At 41.9% G+C, this 27,668-nt stretch overlaps 1 protein-coding gene across 1 annotated transcript in view; it reads right to left on the bottom strand.

The window, feature by feature from the left end:
* Window positions 1-6,561: 6,561 nt before the first annotated feature.
* The window catches only part of LOC119648659 (phosphatase Herzog), a 231,683-nt gene continuing 210,576 nt past the window's right edge, over window positions 6,562-27,668 (bottom strand). Inside the window, exons 2-5 of the mRNA XM_038050438.1 lie at window positions 26,036-26,271; window positions 13,859-14,040; window positions 13,636-13,789; window positions 6,562-7,615 (exon numbers count right to left, since the gene is read on the bottom strand). Coding sequence (XP_037906366.1) covers window positions 7,223-7,615; window positions 13,636-13,789; window positions 13,859-14,040; window positions 26,036-26,271 — 965 coding nt within the window. The 3' untranslated portion in view covers window positions 6,562-7,222. The remainder of the gene's footprint in view (window positions 7,616-13,635; window positions 13,790-13,858; window positions 14,041-26,035; window positions 26,272-27,668) is intronic.

Below are 27,668 nucleotides of genomic sequence, written 5' to 3'. Positions count from 1 at the left end.
ACCCGACTTTGCAGATGTTGCTAGCAGTTTATATGAGCTTACGAGAAAGGGTCGTAAATACTCGTAAGGTAAGGAGCAAGAAAAACCATTCTTGCAACTGAAAAAAAGACTTTGCAGTACATCGATTTTGGCATACCCTATTCCGGGAGAGAAGTTCGTGTTGGACACTGATGCAAGCAATTACGGAATTGGGGGGATTTTGTCGCATGTTATTGATGGGCAAGACAAAGTTATAGGGTATTTTAGCAAAGTCCTGGGGAAACCTGAAAGGGACTGTTGTGCCACGCGACGGCGTTTTTTGGCAGCAGTTGAATCGGTGAAACATTTCCATTAGTACCTCTATGGGCAGCCATTTCATTTGAGGACGGGCCATACTGCTTTACCCGATGAAGAATGGACTAAAGAGCAGATACGAAAAGACCAGAAAGATGATTCTGATCTAGCCATAATAATGAAGTTTAAGGAGAAAACCCAGAAGACTATCATTGCAAATGAAAGTCCAACCGCAAAAGTTTATTGGGCTCAATAGCAGAGCCTCCAGTTGGAAGATGGATGTCTTTATCGTGTCTGGGAAAGCAAGGATGGAGAAACCTTAGAAGAGCTGATCGTCGTTCCAAAGGTGACAAAGGCGTGATCGACTGGATAGGAACATGTGTGCAATATATATCCGTAAAAGGACCGCAAACACGAAATCGGAGAACCCTACGGAAATATAACGCAGAAGCACCATTCGAGCGCATTGCCATGGATATAACCGGGCCGTTTCCAACGAGCATCAAAACCAATAAATATGTGCTCGTCATTATCGACTATTTTAGTAAATGGCCGGAAGTATATCCAACACCCAACCAGGAGGCAAAAACGTGCGCGGACATATTTGTAACAAATTGAGTATGTCAGTTTGGGGTTCCGTCAGAATTACACACAGATAGGGGAAGAAACTTTCAATCAGAGTTTTTGAAAAATGTATGTGATTCATTAGGTATGTGTGTGTGTGTATGGTGGGGGAGAAGCTTCAGCTTCTGAGCACTCAGGCCGTGTTGGCCCATTGTACTCGCCTCCCCCGTCTAACGGAATATTCCGGATTCGTTAACGTATCGCCTGATTTCCGTTAGTGGATGTGATGCTACCCGTCGCAATTGGAGAACATCGGCACCAAAGATCTGATGCCTGATGCGTCCATAGGCGGGGCATTCACATAGGAAATGCTCCGTGGATTCCGCTTCCTCATTACAGGAGGGACACGTATCATCTTCGGTAATTCCTATTCTGAACATATGCCCAGCTAGTGAATTATGGCCTGTCGGAATGCCCACAAAACACCTGCAAGTCCTCCTGCTTTTCGACAGGATAAACTTTGCGGTACGTATGTTCGGTTCTGGCAGGAAAAGTTTGGTGTGTCGAGCAGCATTTAGGCTCTGCCAACTGTCATTATGGGAAACTTGTTCCCAGTTTTTGAAAACAGATTTAGCCAATGCTACTGATATCCCAATTGCTGGCTCCGATGATTGACCCCTCTTTCGCTAAAGCGTCCGAGATTTCATTTCCCTCTATGCCACAGTGACCAGGTACCCAGAGTAGTTCCACCGTATTGAATCTAGACATAGAGTTCAAACGGTTTCTGCATTCCTGAACGATTTTCGAGGTGATCAAAGGACTGCTCAATGCCCTCAGCGCAGCTTGACTGTCAAAGATGGAATGGTGGAAAGTTTTATTCGAACATTGGAAGAACATCTTAAGAAGATCATCGACAAGGATCAGAGGAACTGGAACGAAGCTACTACTTTTGATGGTATATCGATCGGCAATTCATGACACCATGTTAAATACTCCAGCAAAGATGATTTTCGGGTCTGATTTGCGGCTTTCAGTGGACTTGAAATTCGGAATTTGTCACACGACGGAGGGAGGCGGCGAAGATTTTGTGCTAAAGAAGCGTAGGGAACTCTATATCAACCATGAAATCGTCAGAGGACAATTACGAATCGTAGGTGACAGGATGAAGGCAAGGTACGAAGTAAAGCAAGTAACGTCACTAGTTACGAATACGAATAGTGAAGAAGGGAACAATTAGTGACAGCGGTAGGATTGCGAAAAAGGAAACACGTAACAATTGGTGACAGCGGTAGGATTCCGTAAAAGCAAATTCGTAACAATATCATTGACTGGCTTCTAAGGATCGACAGATAAAAAATGGGTCAGATCAAAAATCGCTGATATACTGTAGGTGATATTTAAAGGTATGACCGCATCTACGCTACGCGACGCGACACAATATTCAGCGCAACTAATGCGGCGTGGCATGCCCATATCTCACTATCCACTCTATAGACACGCGCCGCTTCAAAATATTCTCTGGCAGGCAACCCGGCTGCGTTGTGTCGCTATACTGAATCTTGTACCGCGCGTCGTTGCTCAAGTGTGTATTACTGTCTGCAAAATCCTATAACAAATATTTTGACTGCAGTGTATCTTGTGATTGCGTTGCGTAGCGTAGACGCGGTCGTCCCTTTAGTAGGAATAATTTTTTTAGAAAATTTGATAAAGTACTCACGTTATTTGAGAACAGACAGCCAAACATTTTGATTGCAGATACGGCAATAAACAGGGAGAGGAAAGGTATTCACAATGTCCAATATTTATCCGTCTTGATTGGAGCCAAAATTTCTTCAGTTCTTGGAAAAGATAGTCACATTCGATATCATTCATTCTTGATTTAAGGGTTGTTAACTTTCTTAAGAACATGGGACTTCGTTGAGCTGCTTCTTGTAAGCTTCTTCTGAACATAAATTCTTGATAATGTAAATTTCTTCTTGAATATCACGCTCTAACTGAAAAACTAAAGACAAAAGAAAATCAATAAAAACGCAAAGATAAAATTATACAAAATAAATACAACTCTCTTTTTTTTTGTTGAATAGTAACTTCATTCATTTGATTTGTTTTAATTGCTTGCACATGCCAGTTTTTCTTTTCATGTTTGATACAATAAACGTTCAAAATTTAAAAAAAAAAGACTGATACAAATTTCATTTGCAACAAAACTAAGTTTAAAAATCTAGATTAATAAAAAAAATACATATAAAATAATTATTTGTTGAAATAAAAATATATTTCGTAGATAAAAGAAATATTTTCATAAAATTGATTTTGGTTCCGATTCTGAATTCTTTTCATTTCACTTTCTCCTAAAATTGAGTTTTGTTAGCTTAAAAATTATTGAAAAATTAAATGAACAACTACAAATATAAAATAAAAATTAAATAAAAAAAATATTACACAACAAAATTATGTTAAAATTTCATAGTTTATTTAATTTATTATATTTGTTTTTGTAATCGGTGCCATACGTAATTTCCTTTTTCCATTTAAACAAGACGTTATATCATTTATGGCCATAATCATGCATAAAAAGTTTATAATAAATATAGAAGAAGATTGAATCGTTCAATTGAGCAAATTGTTTTGTACAATTCTCCATGCGTTTTACAATAGATTAGATAAAAATTAAGAATAATTATACTAAAAAGTATTTAGCTTAGGAAATTTTACCTCGGCTAGTGAACTTAAAAGACGAATGGATAACTTAACGAAAGATAAGACCCTTTTACAACGTATTTCTACTATAAATGTATTTTTTTTCGGTGTAAGTTTGCAACTTAAACATAAATTTAGATGACTTTTATTCGTATCTGTTTCGTAGTGTTACGAAATAAGATGTTAAATGGATGTAAATCTAAAGAAATGAAATACAGGATACAGAAATAGTATTACGTCTATGTTCTACTTGATTCGTTAATTGGATTTAAAATAAAGGATATATATTAAACTCGTTTGTAATATTTTTAAAAATTATGTAAAAATCAAAATAGTTCTATAAGCTTAAGATCTATGATATATGCTTGATTTAAATAAGGGACAAAGGGATCTATTTCGATTTTTGTCTGTATTAATTGATGACTTTCTTGTAAAATTTCGTCGATCAAATCAAGGAATTGTTTTGAAAATTTCAATTAATTAATTTAAATTTGATCCAATTTTAAAATAGTGGATCAGATACAGTCAGTGGTTGGAAATTCGAAGGATAGGAAGAGGTTGTTCGCATTTGGTCGATTCAACTTTCATTTACTTTGCATAGAAAAAAAATGCCTTAGAGTTCGTGAATTTATTCGATTTTTTTTTTTATGATTTTGATTTTCTAGTTTTTCATTAGTTTTGTGTTTCATGCCTCGGGATTCAAACGAATGAATGATGCTAAATGCAAAAGAAAAATTAGGTTAGAAAGCTCCATTTTTAGTTTTCAAAACGTTGCTTATCTCGCAAATATCGGCTTCAAACTATGGAAGAACTGAAAAAAAACTTGTTTATTGAAGAGAACATATCAAAAGCGCTCAAAACATATTTTGCATGATATGTAATTAACCTGCTTAGGTGAAGCAATAAAAAAGATTTCTGTTAAGAGACAGAAAGAGCTTGAAGTTCTAAGTCACCAGCTCAAAATAAAACAGAAAAAAAGTTCAGTGGCTGCAACTTTGAAATTTATAAATCAAAAATAATAATTTCAGTTAATATCCATGACCAGAAAACTTATGATAGAAATAATAAGGATGGGAATTAGATTGCCTGCCGTCAGCCCGCAACCAAAGCTTTATTCAATGAATTAAGGGGGTCATCCCGTTTTTTGGCTTTTTTTAGAAATTTGTTGTAAAAAACTGGATAAAGATACAAATACGAATTTTTCACCATAGATTTAGTAATATCTTGTGCGTGCACAGTAATTTTTTCAGCCCGATCGGATAGTTCGTTACTGAAATATAGAGCAATTTATACACCCATCTCCAAAAAAAAGGTGTTTTTCTGCTGCCAAGATAGAAGGCGCTAAAATTATCTTAAAGAAAAAAAGTAAACGGCATTTTAACGTGCAGACTTAACTACAGTCCGCAAACTAGGATTATTAAAAAATATTAAAATCTGACAGTGAACAGTGATCTGCCCAGAACTGAGCGATTTAAATACTTCGGGTCAAGGCTATCAGCCAATGGAGAACTGCGTTATGAAATTGCGCAACCTGGATGAAGTGGCATTACACAACTGGTGTTCTTTGTGATCGACGTATCAACGAACGTCTCAAATCTAAAATTTACCGCAATGTCTGCCGTCCAGTCGCTCTCTATGGTTCTGAGTGTTGACCGACTACAAAAGACAATGAACGGTGTCTTGCGGTAATGGAGACGAAGATGTGTGGCGTCACACGTTTAGATCACATCCGAAATGAGGATACCGGCGATCGTTATGGGGTTGCACCGATCGTGGAAAAGTTGCGAGAGAGGCGTCTTAGATGGTATGGTCACGCAATTCGTGCAAACGAGAATTCACTTGCCAAGATTGGTCTGAACATCGAAGTCGATGGTAAACGACCAAAAGGCAGACCTAAACAACGGTGGCTTGATACGCTAGATGGGAATTTAAAAGCCTCGAGATTGCACCCAGATCAGGCATTCGATAGAGCCAAATGGCAAAGCCGATCACGACGAGCCGACCCCGCTTGTGAACGGGACAAAGGCTGAAGAAAAAGAAGAAGATTAAAAGCTAAATTATTGGTGCCGTGTTAAACTTTTTTTTATGGATTTTGGCGTTTTTTCACGGCTTCTTCAGTGAATAAAAAAAAACGCAATTATCCTAGTTTGCGGACCGTAGAAATATGTTCTGAATAATTCGTGAAAATTTCAAAGAATTTGGTGACAGCCGATTTTCAACATGCAGTTTCGAGAAAAACGCATTTAAAAAGTAGAATCCGATTTTTAGCCATAAAACCTTAACTGGCCATTAATCTGCTATACCTAATCCATAACCCTTGGGTTTCTCCAAGAAACACATGTACAGCCTTGGCTTCAGTTCTTGTCATTTTAGGGAACTCATTCCAACATCATGCGGACCGATAAATACCAGTTTTATTACGGCGATCGAGACATCAATCTGACATGTGACTTATCACGTGTTTAACACTATAATTTCCAAACGACTCCGAATATCTAAAAATCACTTTGCCCATAGATTCTATACTATATCTAGATGAAATTGATGCCAAAAAAAAAATTCAATTCCGCAGATCCGACACACGAGATGACCCCCTTAATTTTGAATCCTTTTCAACTCTCGAACATAACAAACAATTCATAAACGGAAAGCCTTTGGGGGAAAACAACATCTGAAATCTAGCATTAAATAGATTTCAACAATTTTCGTATCTATTAATGCACAATAAAAAATTATTAATCATTATTTAATGTATAAGAAAGTTTGTTTCTTTTATATCTTTCACTTTAGTTTCCTCTTCTTTATTTTTTTATTCGTATAAAATGATCGCCTTAAAAATAGTTGATTTGATTTTCTCCCTTCCGTTTTCTCTTATCTCCTCTCAAATATGTGTATATATATTTTATGTATAGCGTTACAATAATATTTCCATTTAATTTGCAATTTTATGTATAAAGTATTTACAAATTGACGATGGAAAAATTTCGTCGGGATTAGTTTGAAAAAGATAACTTTGCAATCATTTTTGTTTGTTTTCTAGCGTTCATATGATATTTGTCGGAATTATATTTGATCGAGGAACTATTTAGCGGATTTTTAGAACGTTCCGTTTAAGTGTTAAGGACTCAAACTCATCGTCAGTCGAGAAACTAAAAGAAGTAGCTCGAAAGCTATAGATGGATACCAGCAAATGATCGGGTTAGGACTTGTAAATAATCCTAAAATGTAAGAGTTAACTAAATGGTTCGTCCATATTCATAAGGAATACGGAGCCATATCTCTTTCACTGTGTATTTTCTGAACCGCAATTTCACAGGGACACCCTCACTAAAATTGTTTCAAGTTCGCCTACAACCTACAGAACGTTCCATAAGTTCCAATTTAATTCCACACATTTAATGCATATTCGTCCACGCATCACTAACAAACCTTAGACACAAATTTCTGTGTACAAAAAAAAAATTACAGATTTCTCATTAGTCAAAAAACAACGTTGGATTCTCACTAACCCTCTAATAACTAAAACGAAACAACAGAAATTTTTTTCATCACCGCCTCATGCTCATCATTATTTCATGATCGTCACTTAAAAAAATATTTATATATTTATATATTTTTTTGTATGTTTTGATTTTACGATTTTAATTTCTTAAACTTAAATATTAATAAATAAATACTCCCAATGTTACGTTTTGGTGCTAATATCATTTAAACTGGGCGGACTTGCAATTTGTTGGCTATTTTGCAGTTGTGTCAATGGTTGTGATAGTGATGATGTTAAGGATGGCGTTTGCGATTGTAACGTTGTTGTTTGTAGTTGATTTGATGCTGATTGTTGTTGTGGTGATGGTGGTGGTTGTTGTTGTTGTTGTTGCTGTTGGTTCTGTTGTTGATTTTGTTGGTTCTGTTGTTGTGGTTGTTGTTGCTGTTGTTGATGATTTTGTAGAATATTTGATGGCTGATTTGAATTACATAAAACACTATATACGGAGTCAACTTTACTAAGTTTCTCGAATAATGGTATTAAGTCAAGCAATTCACAGTCGGTTACATCATCGAACCATGATTTCACTGGAACCTGAAATGGAAAAGAGGCATCATGTTTAATACATGCATTGCATTTGCATTTAATATGGCTTGGTCTTCTTTAAATAAATCTGATTAAACGTGGGAATGCTGAATATATAATTTGCAAAAACCGTTGCTACTCCCTTTCCCTCTGTCAGCGATCTTTAACGAGTCATTCACGATATGCGGAGTGGTGTCCCCGAGGTTCCCGAGCAAGTATTTTTGACTTCCTAGCGCCATTACGCGTGCATCCTAAGTGGAAAGAAACCTTGAGAAAGTTTCCCGGTGAAGAGCGAACCGTTAGTGACCTGTACATGTCGGGATACACTGGGAGCCGTCCACAGCTCTCTGCCAAGGTGCCACAACACACCACAACTAATACCGGAAGAAACAATAAGGGCGAACTGAAATTGGCGAACGAGAAAAATTTTTTCGAAAGGAGTTTTAAAATTACAAGCGTAAGCTCACAACGGAACGTCAAAGAATGCGAGCCCCAAACTCCACTGAACGTGAATATGAAAGTGGACTTTAGTCAAATAAAGGAAGTAATTTCCCTAAGCTTGATTAGCATATTAGGAAATAGGTCGAGATGTTGGAGGACGGAAAAAGACGTTCCATTCATCAACCAATGTGAGATGCAATTGAGAATATTAGAGCTCTCTATAAATTGACGGAGATTGAATGGCTTGATGAGAAGCGATTCAGAAAAATAACTCCTCGCAGACAACTCCCGAATTAAATGCTTCCGTGGTAAAGAGGAAGAATATCAAAAATGCAGACTCCTCGAACCCGAGACGAAAGCAAGAAATAACACAGAAGCCGCGAATGGAGAATGCAAATGTCATAAACCTGAAATGGGTGGACAATAGAAAAGTAGTTTGGACAAAAGTTACCAAGAAACGGATGGCGAAGAAGAGCAAAGAATTCAAAAAACTGAGGCCCGGAGCTATTTCGGTAAGAAAACGGGGGAAATGTCGTATGCGGATATACTGTACAGCCTCAAAACCGACCCTAAATTGAAGGAAAAGGGCAAAATGGTGTCCAAAATTAAAAAGACTCAAAACGAGGATCTATTGCTTAAACTTGCGAAGCAGGAGAAAAATCGACCGAGTTCAGAAGGATCATTGGAGAATTCCTGGGCGTACAAGCAGAGGTTAGATCCCTAACTCATCATATTACCATCGAATGTAAAGACATAGATGAAGGAAGGACATAGTCGCGGCGATTCGCTCTCAGCGCAAAATCGACAAAGCAGTAACCTTAGAGACGGTATATTTGCGAAAAGCGTACGGTGGCACACAAACTGCGGCATTTGTCCTTCCTGTAGAAAACGCGAAGAAGCTTTTGGAAGCAGGATCTTCTGGAACAAACTATAGTAGACAAGAGAGCGGACGCGATTCTAATCACCGAACCATACAAAATATCAGATAATAATGCGTAGATTCATCACAAGAGCAAAAATACCGTCATGTGGGCATGCGGGAAGCAAGCTTTCCTAGAAATCAAAGAGCGATTAGAGGGTTTCATTCAGGCTAAAATAAACAGCATCAACTTCTACAGCTGCTAAGCAAGACCCAGTCAATAGAAGAATTCCACACAATTATAGATAATGTGGCGACAGACGCAGACACTAGGGGTCCACTAGTTATCGGTGGTGACTTCAACCTGTAGTAGAAGAAGCTAACCATATGTTACTAGTGGAGTGAGGGAATAGAAACACTGAGGGCAAAGTGCCTGAAAGCCCGAAGAAGCGTCCAACGTTCGAGGAGAAGATTAGACTTTCAGGAGCTGCTCTCTACATTAAAACAATTGAGATATGATTTGCAGAAAGCCATCCAACAAACCAAAAACAGAAGCTTTAAAAACCTCTGCAACGAAGCTGACGTAAACCCTTGGTGATGTCTAAGATAAAGAGGAAGAAATCACCGCAAGTAACTTGTGTGAAAATGCAGAAACTGGACAGATGGCTTTGGGTATAAGCCGAATAAGAGCGCACGCGACTGTTTTTGCGACAACCGAAGAAGAAAGACACATCATGAATTGCGAGGTAGTTCTTCCAGAAATATGTCATCAAAGAAGTTCTAGTGGAGCTAGAGGAACTCATGAACCACATTTACTTCTATAGGCCGACATGAACAGCAACAAAAAATGCACGAAAAGCAGAAGCAACCACATTTGCCGGTGAGAACATCGAAGTAGCCAAACGGATCGCAGATAGTCCATTTCATCTGGAGGAGACTTCACTCAAGTAGTCTCCAGGGCTCAAAAGAAGAAGGTGAAGAAGGACAAGAGTAAACAACAAACCGTTGCCGTGTTGTCAGAGAACAAATACACCGTCAGAAAATGAATACGAATAGTAGAGCACTAAAGAAAAGAATGAAGAAGCAGGAGCCCTAGGCCCTAGACCGCCACTTTGCTATAATATTTAAATGAATGAAAGGCAAGACCTTGCGGAAGCCCTTAACGAGATCCGCTATAAGATCAAGCTCGAATACAGTAGAGCAGAAGTGCCTTCCATACGGAAAACGAAAGGTAGCACCGTCCTCGTTGAACTAGGTGCGAAGATTCGAAGACAAAGAGGAAGGGTATGTTCTGTGAGACGATCAGGAGCTTTTGGGATAGAAGATTTTGGTTTCTAATCCTTCGGAGATTTCGACTATCTTACAGAGAAGAGCACGTATGCCCAGGGATAATCAATGACCGGATATATATCACAATAGCAAATTCCCGAGCCCAAAAATTCGCAGGGAAGTTTCTGGGTAATATATGACGGTTTTTAACAATGAGAAAATCAAAATTGTGGTAGTTTGTAGAGTGCAATTCGGGTAATCGCTATCAAGGCACAAGCCCTTCCCCAACCTGTTAAATAGGTGACGAAGCGAAGACTTCCCTGATCATCCCCTACAGATTTATGACAACACCGTGGGAGGCGCCGACGATTGTCCACTTTTCTTAATGAAAGAGCTGAAAGAGGCAATCCCCTCTACGAAAGACAAGAAGGCAGTAGGATCCGTTGGCATCCCGACAGAGGTATATAAACTAATGCTCTACCATTGACCAAACCTACAACTCGGCGCATTGAACCCACTTGCGGAAGAGGACATTTTTTCTTTCTTCTAGAAAGTAGCGTTGATTAGCAAATGGAAAGCATACCTTGAACTAACTTCTGCATACCGACCAGCGTGTACGATTCACACAGCCGGGGAAGTTCTCGAAAAGCATCATCACGAGTTAACTCGTTGAAACGATACGTGTTGCCGGGGAGTTGTCTCCAAAGCAGTTCGGTTTCAGAGCAGGGTAATCACGGTGAATATTGTCATGGGAGTCGTGGATGCCCTTCATCAAGTTGAGTAGTGTGCCTCGTAATGGTTGATGGTAGAAATCCCTTTACTTCCACGAGATGGAAAGACACTAATTCCACGTGCCGGGCTATCTCTTACGGATAATGAAGGATTTTCTAGGAGACCGCTTCCTGCTCTGATGCTAGAGGACAAGACGAAGATGAGGGTAAGGCGTGGATACAGTCAAGTCTGCTAGGGCACTTGTTGTCGAACGCACTGTTCAAAAGGCGCAAAACTTGGCATATTGAGTTGACAGGTAAGCGGATGAATAACTTTTCATGATTTCAGCCTTGGAAAACACCGAAGTGGTCATTCTGACTAAAAACAACTTTGCGTCCAATATCGATTGGTAAGTTGATAATAGAGTCAAAACGAACGGTTAAATATCTTAAATACGATATGTTTTTCGAGCAAGTGGAGCAATGGAGAAGGCTTTAGCAGGAGTTTCGGTCGTAAGTCAACTAATTGCAAACCATGAAGGTCCTAAAATACTTCGACCAATAGACGTTCTCTAATCAATGCAACGCAGTTTCTTCTGCTCTACGGCGCGAAGGTATGGGCTGATGATGTTGGCAATGAGTCGTATCGTGAGCGACTTGCACAAATCCAAGCTTTACTGGTGGCGTTTAGCTATCGCACTGTCCCAGAAACAGCTGTAATTGTGATCGTGGAAATGATTCCCGTAACTCCCCTTGCTTTAGATAGTAAAGTCATGTACAAGTGCAAGGAAAAACACTCAAGGAACGCAGTTATTCGTGAAGGACATCAGCACGATTCTCTGACTGTTCTTCTGCAGTGGTGTTATAGATGACGCCGATTACACATTTTTGTTCATGAGAAACGTAGAAATTCGAGGACTTGAAGGCTCCCCAATGCGAGAGGGTAAACCCGAAGTAATGTGAGAAAAGATTCCAGGCTAGGTAGCAATACACAAAAGAACTAACTCCTGTGAGATAAAAGGAAATTTCATAGGTTCCTATTTGGAAAGTTTCCATTCAGTTGGACGCCTATTTCGCATGCTCAGCATATTTTTGGGTATATTTTGTCATAACTATCAAAAGCTTTGACATCATAAATTTTATAGATCTTCTTTTCAATCGTTGTAATTTTATATATTTATGCTTTAGTGGATAGCAATATCCGGAGTGATAAGATTATTGGCAGCACTGGGAATAAGCAACTATCGATCGTTTTCCAAAAGTTGTCGGGGCTAGGAAATAATAACCACCAACGACCCTAAATTCACGCGACGTATTTCTGCACCAGTTTATGGTGGTTTGAATCAATTCCTCCGACCAGGATGGCCCAGAAACAGCACCTTGGAAAGAATTTGAGATACTGAAATGGTAAGACCTATCTACCGACAACGGTATATCACCCTCAAATCAACAGAATGGCCGAACGAACTCATCGATGACTAAAAACTGATATTTTTATTCTCATTAAACCAACCGAGAACGAAAACTTTCTTGGAAGTTCCTTGGGAGAACTCAGTTTTGTGGAATCTTTACGAATCCGTGGAACATTTCCTGACGTAGCAGATTTTATCCATGACTTGCGACAAAATTTTAACAACTTCGTTCCGAAATGGAGGACTGGTGTTAGCGTAAAAGTTCAGCTGGATTTCAATGTTGAAGCGTGTTAAAGCACTTCATTCAACGTATCGTAATGGTATCCTAGGAGGCAATGTGGCAAACCTTGCGCTCGTCTGTGATTATTACCCTGATTTAACAGGTACTCATTCACAACTGAGTCGATTGGTATCCGACTGCTAACCTTAGTATCTGAAAGATAAAAAACTAGACCTGCTGGCGGTGGCAACGGGCTCAACGCTACTCAACGCAATAGATCTGCTTCACTGTTTAGTTTAAAATCTGGAAACACAAACACATCAGCATAAATTTGAAATTTGTCCGCGCCAATGTTCTCTCTGTCCTGCTATATGGGAATAGCACATGGAAAGTAACCACCATTATTACACGAACACTCCAAGCCGTCGTTAACAGCTGCCTCCGGCGTATCATCGGGAGACGTTGAGCTGGTATAATTTTCAATGAATGGGTGAAGCATCGATATATGTGTGGATTAGAAGGCAGAAGTGACAGTGGATAGGTCACACTTCAAGAAAGGGTGACAGCCCGATTGTTGATTATACCATGCAATGGAGGCCACTATTTTAGAGTGTTGCTTTAGCTAAACACGGATGTGTCTCCTACTGTTTAAATGCGGTAATCTCTCTAACCAAATAGTTACTGCTGCAATATTTGGCTGGAAAACAATATTCAGAACTAGGCTTTGTCAAATTGTTCGTCCTACAAACAGTAGTTGGTAGACACGGGAAAAGCCAATAGGTTTTCGTATAAGTGACCCAAGGGTCAATGGCGTAAAAACAAGTATCAGTAGAGTAGCATTTAAATGTGGTAAGACGAGAGCAATAGTCGCCAATTTCCCACAGAAAGGGATAGCTCTATCTTGATTCACAACAGTCGACTCGAGATGGCTATTCGATCCCCCTAATCATTCACGACCATTACAAAGTTTTAAAGTGTAAATTTCATTTTGAATGATAACATGAATTACTATGATTGGCGCGCTAGATTTCGCGATAATAAAGGCTTGTTCAAATGACTTAAAAATCATTGATTACTGATAGGCTGAAAAGTTATCATCTATATTTCAAATTACTCACCGCATTATCTGGATGAAATATATAACTCGCCGGCGAGTTATCAACAATAACAATTTTTTGTAAATCACGTCCCAATCGATTAAGATCCTTAATATAATTTCCCCTGTAATAAACACATGATTCCCTAAACAGTCTTGCTCGAAATACACTCCACCTAAAAAGCGAAAAAGAAGAACATTTGAAAACTCGTAATTATCTTAAAATATCAAAAATCAATACTCACTTATCTAATAGATCAGCTACAGGATCTGCATATTTGGCTAGTGATGCTGTAAATAATACACATTCGTAAAGTTCACCCATCTTTTTCAGAAACTCGTCAACATGTGGTCGTTTTAAAACATAAACTTGATGAATTGTTCCATCAATTTCTACTGGTACTATAAAATCTGCATTTGGAATTGGCTGAAAAGTAGAGAGAAAAAGATTCTTTTTGAAAATCCTTAATTTCATGAACCGGCAATCAACTACGTGTGAAATAATTTTCCTAGATTTGTATCTGATTTGTTATTGGCAGACGATAAATTTCAGTTTATGAAAGATTTTTGATGAGTTTTAATACAACTTTGCATGTGTTTTCCGGTTGTTGAGAATTTATCGTTTGATGAGCGCTAAATTGAGAGAAAATAAACAAAATTTCGAATTGTGCTGGGTAAATTTTCAATTTTGTTTAAGATTTTCAAGTGATTTTCCAAGCATTGAAAACTTCTGGTCCGACCTTTGGACTTATTTTGTGCTTTGGCGTGCATACCAGGAAAGTTCATTCGAATAATGCCTGGAGAATTAGATTGGATTTATCTGGGGGTCTCAGAAACAGTGAGTTCATCTCGCTCGAAATAAAAGTTTAAAGAATATCTTGGTGGTCAAAGGGTAGTATAGGTCCCAGAGCGGAACGTGGATTGGTACCCACGATGTTGCCTAAAACCTGGGAAATGCTTGCTGAACCGACACCAACAGCTCTACTACCAAACCCTATCTCCACCTCCAAGTCGTGACCGCTGGGAGCTCTTTCTTAACTAAAAGCTGCAGACGGAAAAGGATGAAGGCGAGTCTTCCGCGCCTAAAAACGGAACAAATTGTACCAACTGGTCCTCCAGGTTGGGGGTTGGGTAGGGCTGACAACACTACACGGAAAACAACTTGTTATGAACCGACAACAGGAGCCTCTGACTGGACGGATTACACAACGAATAACCCTGCAACGACAAAGGAATAACGATTTGCGCATTTTCTCATGGAACGTGCGCTCCCTGTACAGAGATGAAGCTGCTGAGCAGCTAGCCGATACCCTGTCCCAATATAGAGCTGATGTAACAGCGTTACAGGAGATGCGTTGGACAGGGACCGGTTTCCTAGAGAAGAGCCGCTACACCATATACCAGGTGTACTCCTAATTAATTTCCGGTTTTTTTCGATGGATGGCGTTCTATGCTCTGTGTCGCTGTTGGTCACACATACCTGTCATTTTGCTTAGTTGTTGTCGAGTGTCTAAACTGCCTTGACGTTTCCCCAAAAAGTTCCTCCAGCAAGTTTTTATTGCGCGTCAAAAATGTCGGCGTTCGTACCGAATTTCGAGCATATGCGCCATGCATTGCTTTTCATGTTCAATCAAGGAAAAAAAAAGTGTCCAAGAGCCACTGTGCACTTGTAGAAGTTTATGGCAATCGTGCATTAACACTTCGAACATGTGAAACGTGGTTTCGATAATTCAAAAATGGAGATTTCGACGTGAACGACGCTGCACGCTCTGGCAAGCGAAAATCGTTTGATGACGCCGAATTGCAAGCATTATTGGATGAAGACAACACACAAACGCAACGACAGCTTGCAGATACGTTGGGAGTCCATCAGCAAGCAATTTCGAAGCGTCTGCGAGCCATGGGAAAAATTCAGAAGTGTAGAAAGTGGGTGCCGCATGAACTGACCGAGAGACAAATGGAGAACCGAAAAGTGACGTGTGAAATACTGCTTCAACAGTACAAAAGAAAGTCTTTTCTCCATCGTATTGTTACGGGCGAGGAAAAGTGGATTGTCTTGGAGAACCCTAAACGCAACAAATCGTGGATGAGTCCAGGTGAAGCATCGAAATCGACAGCACCACCAAATCGTTACGGTCGGAAGATCATGCTGTGTGTGTGGTAGGACCACACCGGTGTGATCTACTTTGAACTGCTGAAACCTAGTGAAACTGTGAACACCGTTCGCTACAAACAACAAATGGACGATTTAAGCCGAGCGATTGCGGAGAACCGACCAAAATATCAAGAAGACAGAAGAAGGTGATTTTGCTCCACGACAATGCACCATGACATAAGTCGAAAGTCGTTCGCGACACGCTGGAAAAAGTCAAGTGGGAGGTGTTTAATCATGCGGCTTATTCACCAGAGCTGGCCCCATCGAATTACCACCTCTTTGCCTCGTTGGACCACGCACTTTCTGAGAAGCGCTTCGACTCCTACGAAAATTTGCGGAAATGGCTCACTGACTGGTTCACCTCCAAAGACAGTCAATTTTACTGGCGTGGTATTCAGAAATTACCAGAAAGGTGGGACAAGAGGTAGAAAGCGATGGAAAATATTTCGAATAAAATAACTATTACGGCTCCCTTGAAATTATGTGTTTTATTCACAAAAAAAAAACGGAAATTAATTAGGAGTACACCTGGTATTATAGTGGCCATCCAGTAAACCATGTGCTCGGAATAGGTTTCTTAGTCAGAAATATAAGCCTCATTACCGTTCACGCCCCTACAGAGGAGACTGCAGAGTCGGAGAAGGATACCTTCTACGAGGCAGTAGAACGAACCCTTGAAGCCTCTCCCAGATATGATATCAAAATCATACTTCGGGATTTTAACAGTCAAGTAGGGAAGGAGCTCGTATTCAGGCGATACGTTGGTAAAAACAAAAATGGGCCTCTCCAGACGGGACCAAATTTACTACGTGTTGATCGAACGCCGCCACCTCTCAGCCTTGATGAATGTCAGAATATATAGGGGGGCCAATATAGACTCGGATCACTATCTCGTTGGCATGGTGTTCTGAGTTCGAATAACAAAACCCCCCAAAATCCCTTCTGACAATCAGGTGAGAGTTAACACTGAAGCCATCCACAACACAGCCCTCCGCGACACCTATAAGAGGGAAATTGATGCCGCAATAACCGCATTCAACAGAGGACCTGCAGATGAAGCATCAACAAATGATCTTCGCAATCACCTGAAGAACGTTATCATTGATACGGCCACAAACATACTTCGCCCAGTCGCAAAAGGAGTCCGAACGGCTGGTTTGACGATGAATGTAAGCTAGCAACAGAACGGAAGAATGCCGCATTTTCAAAGAAGGCGCGCACACGCAGAGACTTATCACGAACTCCGTCGAGCCAAGAAGCGACTTCACAGACGGAAAAAGGAAGCCCGGGAGAACCAACAAGTCTGTGAACTAGAAAAGTACAGGGAGCAACCGCACCAGGCGCGCAAGTTTTACCAACAAGTCAGCAGGATGAATGAAGCCTTATACACCTCGATGCTCATCCTGCCGAGACAAAGAGGGAAATCTGAGTTCCGACAGAATGGGCATATTGAAGCGATGGGTTGAGTACTTTGATGAGCTACTGAACAACCAGAACATCGACGAGTTGGAAGTCCCGCCAACTGAAGATGACGGACAAATACTGCCACCACTGGCCTATGCTGACGATATCGACATCATAGGAAGAACCACCCGAGACGTACAAACTGCCTTTATCCAGATCGAGTAGGCGGCAAAGGGGGCGAGATCTTGGGCTGCACATCAATGAAGGCAAGACAAAGTATATGGTGGCAACGTCAACACCGAAAAACAACCAACCAACAACATCAAGCCGCACTGGTCAAACAGGAAGAATAAGGATAGGAGAATACAACTTTGAGACCGTTGATAATTTCTCCTATCTAGGGTCGAAAATCACAACCGATAACAGCTAAGATGATGAAATCCGCGCACGGTTGTTGTCAGCCAACAGAGCCTATTTCAGCTTACAAAAACTGTTCCGCTCGAAACGTCTCACCATAGGGTCAAAGCTCTTACTGTACAAGACAATGATCTTGCCAGTCCTCATGTATTCCTCGGAGACTTGGGTTTTTACCAAGAACTCTTGGCCGCATTCGAGAGAAAAAACCTCCGAAGAATTTTTGACCCCCTACATGAGGATGGCCGTTTCCGTAGTCTACATAACGACGAAATCTATGAGCGATACCATGACCGTCAGGTTGTGGATAAAATCCGGGTCAATAGATTACGGTGGGCGGGTCACTTAATCCGTATGGATGAGGATGATCCCACCTGGAAAGTCTACAAGGGCGATATCTATGGTAGAAAAAAAAGACGAGACAGACCCTGCTTAAGATGGAGCGATAGCGTAGGTCAGGACGCCAGACAGCTTTTAGGGATATCGAATTGGTGGACCTCGGCGCAAAACCGGGATGTCTGGAGTTCCGTTGATGATGATGATGATATCTTTCAACCATAACCGGCTCTCCATGTCTGCTCCTTTTAATTTTACCGAACCCCTCCGCATTTATTCATGAATTTTTCATATTTTCCTATTATCAAACCCATGGCAGGCAAGATGGCCAATATAGAATTTAGTGCTGATTCCGTCATACCATGGCCGCATAATGTTGGTGCTTCAACTTCAACTTCTAAAAGGTAACAAGCGCAGCATTCCATTAATTCGCCACCCGCTATTTGTACCGAGACCATGTTGGATGCGATGCTTGGCTTGGTATCATTTGTATTCAGCTCGTAATGCAACATTCGTACAAGTTGAAGCATAAGAAGAATGATATAAATCAAAGCATTCTGGGTCGGGAATTGATGAGCTTGGATCTAAAAGCGTACATCCGGTCATGATTGGAAATATTAATTGAATCCATAATGTGATTGCGAGAACGCTTTCTCTCTAATGAGTTCAAAAATCTTTGGCATGCGCTTATAATTGATAAAACTATCTCTGGTCTCTTTAGAGTGTTTAGTTTGTTGCTTATGGATAAATACACACATTGGTCAGAATGGAAAGTTTTCTTTGTTACTCACGTAAGTTACAATTATTTTAATTGCAAGTTCTATTTCCACTTATTTCCGCTGGAACCATGATTATAGCAACAAAGCATAGCAATAGTCCTGGATAGCTGGGCTTAGATTTAATAAAATCTTCATTTTCATACACAGGAGTCAGCATGCAGAACAAGTCCCAAGAACTATGCGGCAAAGAGAGGAATACCAAATATGTCTACACAAATCAAGATCCAATTTAAGGCTCCCCAAATTTATTCCATTTGCCGAATTTAACACTTCTGGGAAATATTTAGGTTTAGGTTTTGTTAGTAACATTCATGGTAGAATACCAAAGTGGGGGTAAACCTTCAAGAATGTTGCCTTTCATTCTATAGAAGAATTTCCTTCCTGGAAGACTAAGGAGTTTTGCGAACAGAGAGTACCACTCCTCATCCTAACAACCCCAATAAGATTCAAATTCAAGGGAAATATTCAGCCTAAATCCGCGAGGCTCAATAAGATTCTGTCCAAGGAACATAAGAGTCCATTCTTCCTTAAAAAGTCGGAAGGCTCCTGGACGGAATCTTCTAGTGAAACCTTGGAGCTGCTGGTGCAAACGCACTTTCCCTCCAGCGAGGAGGACTGTGAGTCAGAACCTCGCTTGGAGGGTTTGCGGCTACCCCAGCTGTGCGAGACTATCAAATCGGTAATTACCGGGGATATGATCGGCTGGGCTATAAACAGCTTCTCCGCATACAAATCTCCAGGCCCAGATGGCATAATGCCAGTCATGCTACAGAAGCAGCAGAAAAGGGTTGTGCCGTGGCTTGTTGAGATTTACCGGAGCTGCATCACTTTAGGATACGTACCGCAGTCCTGGAGGCGCGCACGGGTGGTTTTCATACCGAAAGCGGGCAGGCGCGGTCATGAGTCCGCGAAGGACTTTCGGCCAATCAGCCTGACCTCTTTCGTGCTGAAGACCCTAGAACGCGTCCTGGACATTCACTTAAGGACGATTATGGAGATAACGCCTTTCTCTAAGTCCCAGCATGCCTACCTCAAAGGAAAATCCACAGAAACCGCCCTCCACGAGATAATTGGCACGGTTGAGCGGTCGCTGCAGTACAAGCAGTATACCCTTGCTGCCTTCTTGGATATAGAAGGAGCTTTCAACAACGTCAGTACCAACGCCATCAAGGAAGCCTTGACCGGTATTGGATTGGAGGGGTATCTCACGCATTGGATTATATCCATGCTGAGTACCAGGATAATCCAATCCGATCTGGGAGGCAACCACTTGACCAGAGCTGTGAACAGAGGCACGCCCCAGGGTGGTGCTATCTCACCGGTGCTCTGGTTAATAGTAATGGACAAAATTTTACGTACTTTAGACAGCAGCGGGGTGAAGGTGGTGGCGTATGCCGACGACTTGGTGATACTAGTATCTGGGATGTTTCTGTCCATTATGAGCGACATCATGGAAGGAGCGTTGCGAAAGGTGTGCCTGTGGGCCGCAAGATGCGGACTCAGCATAAACCCAACCAAAACGCAACTGATGCTATTCACCACCAAGACAAGGATACCTGAATTCCATCTACCACGGCTGAATGAACAAAGATTGGCTCTTTCCTCTAATGTGAAGTATCTGGGTGTAATCCTGGATCCTAAGCTAAATTGGAAGTTGAACATAGAACTGAGGGTTAAGAAGGCCTGTATAGCCTTCTATGCCTGTAAGAGAACCTTTGCCAAGAAATGGGGTCTCCAGCCGAGGATGGTTCTCTGGATGTACACCGCTGTAGTGCGTCCGATCCTGACGTACGGATCTATTGTATGGTGGCAGGCTTTGAAGAAAAAATACAATAGAACGAAGCTTAATAGGATTCAAAGAACCGCGTGTGCAGGTGCTACGGGGGCTCTGCAGTCTTGCCCGGCAGATGCTCTCAATGTACTCTTGCATCTCCTCCCCCTTGACCTCCACATCAAATATGTTGCAGCGTGCAGTGCCGTCAGACTACGTGAGTCCGGATGCTGGGCAGCGAAGTCCTACGGCCACAGCAACATTCTAGATGAAATACCTCGAGAAATCTGGGCATCCCCCACGGACTATGTCACACGCAAGCTGAACTTCACGAGAAACTTTGCTGTGGACCTTCCAACCAGGGCAAAGTGGAAGACCGGCGGCGTGTTGCAAGACTATGACACGGTATCCTTTACGGACGGATCAAAGATGGCCTATGGAGTCGGCGCGGGGGTTTTCTCGAATACACACGGTGTATCCAAGTCGTATGGTCTCCCAGGTTTCACCAGTGTATTCCAGGCGGAAGTACTGGCGATATTGGAAGTCTGTCGATGGCTGGAGCGTGATTCGAGCCCCAAGCGTAACATAGCCATTCTGACCGAAAGCCAAGCGGCCATCAAGGCCTTGTACTCAACGACGACATCTTCCCGGTTGGTGGGGCAGTGCAGAGACACGCTCAACCATCTGGGCGGCACGCTCCTCTGGGTTCCCGGGCATAGGAACATAGAAGGGAATGAGCGGGCTGACGGATTGGCAGTCCCTCGGGGAACACAGTCGGTGTTCCGCTGGCGGCTGTCGGGGGCCGAGTCTACTCGCACTACCTAGCAGCCGCGGGCCTGAGATGGCGAAGGCTTACAAGCTGTGCCAATTCAAGGAAAATTTGGCCCGCTTATAACATAGCCCGATCACGAGAGCTCCTGTGCCAGACGCGTGCAAATGCATTCAAGATTACGGCGGTCTGCACGGGGCACTGGCCCATAGGGGACCATGCCGCTAGGCTCGGCTTACCCTACAACTCGCATTGCCGAAGCTGCGGAGAAGGAAGGGAAACCTTCATGCACTTTCTCTGCGATTGCCCGGCTCTGGCTCGAGTCAGGCTGCGGACACTGGGTAAACCATTCTTTGGGGACCTCAGTGAGATTTCTAGTTACAGGGTCGGAGAGCTGCTTTCCTTCGTGAATGCTACGGGCTGGCTCTGAAGATCCGAGCCAGCTGGACTCCGCTTCCCTGTTCCTATAACAACAGTCACGGTCTTAGGAGTTTGTGGCATCAAAACGGCGCACCAAAGCGCTAATTGGGCTCCTCGGAGCGGCCACTGATACCTACCTACCCTACCCAGCCTAAATCAATTTAAAATAGTTCAATCGCCCCCAATGGAAATGTACGGTTTCCATGGATATCTTATTTTGTGTTTCCTAGGAATTGGTCTTATCTTAATTAAGTCAGTATTTATACCAAAATGGGTTAAGTCTAGATAAAGATGAAGTAAAAGATAAAGGCGACCAAAGGGTAGAATAGGTCCCATGGCGAAACGTGGATTAGTACCCACGATGGAGCAGAAAACCTGGGAAATGCCTGCTGTACCAACACCAACAGCTCTACTACCAAACCCTATCTCCAGCTCCACGCGGTGATCGGTGGGACCTTTTCTTAATAAAAAACTGCAGACGGAGAAAGATAAAGGCGAGTCTCCCAGGTTCTCCAAGTTGGGTGTTGGGTGGTGCAGACAACCCCGCACGAAAAATCGACATTACGAAGCGAGAGAAGGAGTCTCGGACAGGATAGGCTTTACAACGACGAACTCCGCAACGACAAGGCAATAATGTTGCATTCTCAAAGGACGCGGGTACGCGTAGAGACTTATCACGAACTCCTTCGAACGGACGCCAGACAGCTTTAAGGGATATCGAATTGGTGGACCTCGGCGCAAAACCGGGGTGTCTGGAGTTCCTTATTAAGGCATGCCTAGACCTGCTACCGGTTGTTGCGCGGTTGATAATGGTTAAATTTTAAAGAGATGTCTAAAAAGCTAGCGCCCCAAAGGAGCTGATGTTAAATGAAAAAGTACATGATCGTCGGGCTAAGGTTGATCCAAAAGAATAAATAAAAAGAGGAAAGTGGAAATGAACTGTACTTCAAGTGTCATTTGTATGGGCGTATACAAGTGCGGTTGATCGGCCTCACCGATGCAGACGGTGTGGAGAGGGAGGTCATATTCTCCGGGAATATAGGAGGTAGCCTAAAACTGGTTTCGTATAAACAAAAATATGTTCCCCCAAACCAAACGTTGGTTTAATTCGAGGATATGTTGGGCTGGACGTGAAGGGAGGAAGGCCAAAAATCATTGCCGGGGATTTCAATGCATGGACCACAGAATGGTGAAGATCACTGACAAATGAAACAGGACGTTGTCTCTTGGAGCCCATAGTTTGAAATCATATTTGTGTGAACCTGACTTTTGTTAGTCTTTCATACAATTCGACTCATAGATGTGAAGACGTTATACTTTCCCCCGTAGAAGACTTTATTGCTAGTGGGATGGTGAACTGTATGATTTCGGTCTGCCTGTCACCGGGCCAAACGTGCGGCCCAGAGACCAATGAGTACAAATGAACAGGAAGTGAAGGAGCATGTCTACAAGGAAATTCGAAGAAACCTCAAGCTAGCGCGAAACCTCAAGCAGCGAAGCAAGAGTGTCCACTTCAAACAACTGAACTGACCCATAGGGAAGCACCTAGAGGGTTGGAAAGATTTAAAGGTCAGGCAGCTCGGCAAATTGATGTGAAAATTGTTCATAATTTGTTTCCTCAAGAAAGGAAGGTATATGTGGCTACCCTCCGTAACGACAACAAAGCACCGAACCTCGACGTTATACCAAACACACCGCTTAAGCTGGCTGTTAACTGTTGTGGAGTTGTTTGAAACGTTAAACGCTAGTGTTGTTGCCAAAAACTGGTAAATATCTTGGTGAACCGTCGTCCTACAGACCTATTTTCCTATTGAATATTATGGGGAAAATGCTTTAACAAACACAATATTCCGAAGGACATCGAGAACGGACGGAAGTTCCCGTTGCAGACATGGTAGCGATAATCAGTCAATGAAGTATACCAAATATTTTTAAGGCATCCGTGACAGGATTGCTTGAGAGAATGATGCCGCCTCTGCAATGGTTAAGTCACCACAAGTGCACCTAAAAGATAATGTCGGCGATGTGGTCTGCCAAAAAACTGGAGGACACGATTATCCGGGCTCGTGGGTCACAGAACCCAGTTTTCCCCAAACCATCAACACACCTCATCACAGGCAGCACCACCAGTGATAATTTCAGGGAAACTGACACTTACAACTCTAGGGCCGTTGAGACTGCTACAATACCAAGGAGCCCAAGGACGGACTTTTGGCGTGGCAGGGATGCTGACGGACAAAACAAAGCGCTCCACTCTTCGGTTGGGACAGTATTAGCGGTGAATTATACGCAACCACCATCTCAATCACCCTGTCGTCCTCATCGGCCAGTCCAGTCAGGATAGGTATGCTGAAATCAAGTTTCGTGATCGAACGGAGTTGATGTCATTTTTACCCAGGGTTAACAGAAAATTTGTACTTTTGTTGACGATGTACCAGCGTTCAAAACTCAATGCTGTTATTAGTTTTTTGTCTTCGATTTGGGGGCCTAGGACATACCAGCCTCACGACACACGTCATCGATGTCGAAACAATGGACCGATTAGAGACACTTTTCAGTTTCTTCCGCCATCTAGAAGCTCATCTACGCGTAAATCGAACGGATGCTAGCTTTGGAAGTCGTCAAGAAATGGCAAAGTGCCTGGCCACACTTGTGATGAAGTTTGGCAGAGTGCGCATTTGGCTTATATAAGGTCACCAGTGTCAACATGGAGGATGATCACCCTTCATTTCTCATCGAGGGGTATTTCGCCCGTCTCCCGAAGGCATGACCTAGATTTGAGGCAGATTCCGTTGGAGGAGGCGTCCCAGGATGACAGCTTCCCTAGTTACAGGCAACCACTCTACCAGTTCGTGACCATTCCCTTTGAGCTCTGAAATGCACCTTAAAACATCTAGTGACTGATGGACAAAGTCATCTCTGCTTATTTGCGTCGTCAAGTATTCTTCGGTCAGCACTTACTTAAGGCTTGGCATTGAAGCACCCTCGATACTTCGGGCATATTATCGGTAATGGGACGATTTATATCGAACCCGACACCTCGGATTTTTCGCGTCCGGATACCGTCAAACAATTAGGGCGCTTCCTTGAAATAAGATATCAACGATTTGTGACAAATTAGGCTTCGCTGACTGCACTTTCAGAACTGTTCAAATAACCATCTATTTAGTGCTTTGTGGTAGGTGTATCCTTAAAAGAAAATAACATGACGATGAGGATGATGTTTGAGCGAATAGGATTTTAGCTAGAGTGGCATGGAGTCAAGAAAAATCAGGTTCCTAAGGTGAAAATTACCAGCTGAAAAAGGATTTTATTAATTACTTTTCGGTCATAGAGAGTCATGAATGCTGGCGTTAATGAAGTAGCTTTAATATCCAACTTCAAAGAAGGATATTTTGTTCTAAGCACATGAAGCGACAATCTGACGACTACCACCACCAACAGGACAAAGCTCTGAAACAAAATTATCTGGTCAACAGAACTGAATAACCCATCGACCATCTAAGTTCAGCTCAAGAAGACTGCACACAGGAGCAGCATATCAAGCAGCAAAGGAGCACGGAATGTAATTGTGTATCTTTGAGGTAACTAACTGGCCCGTGATCCATGTGTATAATGTACTGGTGTGTCGATTGCACTTTAATGGTTTTCTAATGTGTGTTTCACCATCGCATGTGACAAGCCCTAAATAGCTGTCCAATGTCACATGCTTGCAACCCCGTGGGCGTACACCACCTTACGCGCAGAGATTTTCCCCGCAATTACCGTCGACGGTCGAAGATGCGCAATGATTTTTCTTCACCATAAAATTTCGAACAATGCACTGGAAGTTGAATCTCCTGTATACAGTCTTCTTGATGCAGTTCTGCTACTGAACCGGTTTTTGCAACTGGTCCAATGAGCATATATCTTGCCACGCAAGTTCACGTGATGTATCTGTTGACAGTAAACGTCATTGTAGGGTGTAGAAAGCAAAGATATATAGAAGTACACGATAGAAATCAATTTGTTGACAACAACCCAAAACCTGAGTTGGGCTTTGATTTTCAGTATTGTGATTTTGGTGGATAAAATTTATTGTGCTTTTCGTCACTACGTAAATGGCTTGTATCCATTTTCTAAAATAGATAGGAAATGAGCGTCTGGAAGACGATCGTTACTCATGTTAAATATAGGACAAATTGCATACTCAAGGTAGGCTTTTAAAAGGGACAAATTCATTCAAAGTCTATTTTTAAGGGTCTGTTGTCTCGATCCTTAAGAACCCGCTCCTAGGCCTGTTACTATTAGCATTGTCAATAAAAAACTGAAATTTAGCGCTGTTATCTGCCTATTATACTCTGAAAGGGATATAAATATATAAAACATAATTACCTTAAAACTACTATGCACTAGGGTCTCGTCCAAATCAATAACCATACATTTTTTGTGCATATCCGAATGTCGGACTTGCGGTAAAAGATACTTTTGTTCATTGGGAAGTGGTGGCGGTGTTGTTGAACCATCGATTGGTGTACCATTTTGATTTGTTTTTGTTCTGGTTCGTCGCCAACAACAAAGTATCGATTGTAAGAATCCGCGCTTAGGTGGCTTCAGTCTATCCACATCATCTGAAAAGAAACAAATAAAGTGGTAAACATTAACAAAGTGCATTTAAGTTAGGCCTGGGAAAGGGGGAACTATGCAGTGAAGAGAGAACCTGTCGATAGTCAAACAAGCACCGGAACATGGGTATATATATATGCGGACCAAATAGCTTTTGTAAAGTATCTTTGCAAGTGGCATTAGGTGACATTAGCATTATGTAAGTTGGGAAGCACCTGCAGATATTATGGTTGGTGTTGGTCTTCCTATGGATACGAGGAAAGAACCTAGCGATGGGACAAACTCACGAATTAGCAAATTCTTAGGAAATGTGGTTAAAAAGGTATAGCTTGCTTCTTTCCAGCTAATTAAATTTCTAGCTCGGATTGCTCATTGGATTGAAAAGGTGAGATTGCTATCGATTTATATAACAAGCTTTTCTTATCTGATAGATATACTTCGCTGGCAATTGAATCAAATCTAAGCTTTCTAAAAACAAACACAACAGCACAGATCGATATGCAGAGTATTTTGAGGCCAGGACACCAGATTTTTTGGTTGGGTAGTTCCTGAAAATGGGTCTGTTAAAGAAATCATCACTGTCCATCACCCCCCCTCCCCCCTCTCCGCCTTTCTGACAAATCTCAAAACTAAGACCGGCTTGGAAAAGTACTAATTGAGACCTTTCATTTGATACCCAACATGACCATCCATATTCAGTGAAAAAAAATATTACACCCCCCTTTTGCATGTATGGGGACCCCTCCCCCCAAATCTCAACGTAGAAGGATATCACCCACTGCATGTCTGGGCGTTAACAGTTCCCACCTTTTCTCCAAAATTCATGTCAATCGATACAGCCGTTTCTGAAAAAAGTGCATGTGACAGACAGACAGACAGACAAAGGTGCGTATCTTGAAGTACGAGAGGGACTAAAAGAAAGTAGTGAAGGTAAGAAACAAGGAGAAACCGCAGCACTGCAGTCAACGCCAAGAGTGCGCCCAACTAAGGGCAGCCGCTTCACTATTATGGATGCAGCAGCACAACGTAGACTGAGAACAAAGGAAACTCCGGAACTATCATACATAAAAGACTGAGATAGTCTAATGGAGAAGCGGAATCTCCTCAACGCAGCCAAAAACGCAAAATGGAGAAAACGCCTCCACGGCAAATAAGTAAGCGATCACACAAAAGACTACCAGACCCTACAGCGAAAGATTTCCACTGATATTCTGCGCGAGGTCAAAACAGATAAATTGTTAATAGACCTAACTGAAAGTGTGAATCGCATAAGGCAAACGCAGAAAGGCGACCTATTGCTGGAATTTACCACAAACCAGGCGAAAACAAGTTTGAAGACCTGCAGAAAAAATCGAGTCGTCACTAGGTGAGGCAGCAGAAGTGAAGCTCAGTAAAAATCGCG

This window comes from Hermetia illucens, chromosome 2 (assembly GCF_905115235.1).
Source record: "Hermetia illucens chromosome 2, iHerIll2.2.curated.20191125, whole genome shotgun sequence".
Classification (NCBI taxonomy): domain Eukaryota; kingdom Metazoa; phylum Arthropoda; class Insecta; order Diptera; family Stratiomyidae; genus Hermetia; species Hermetia illucens.
The sequence above is the reverse complement of the archived record's forward strand: the minus strand, read 5'-3'. Positions and strand labels throughout refer to the sequence as shown.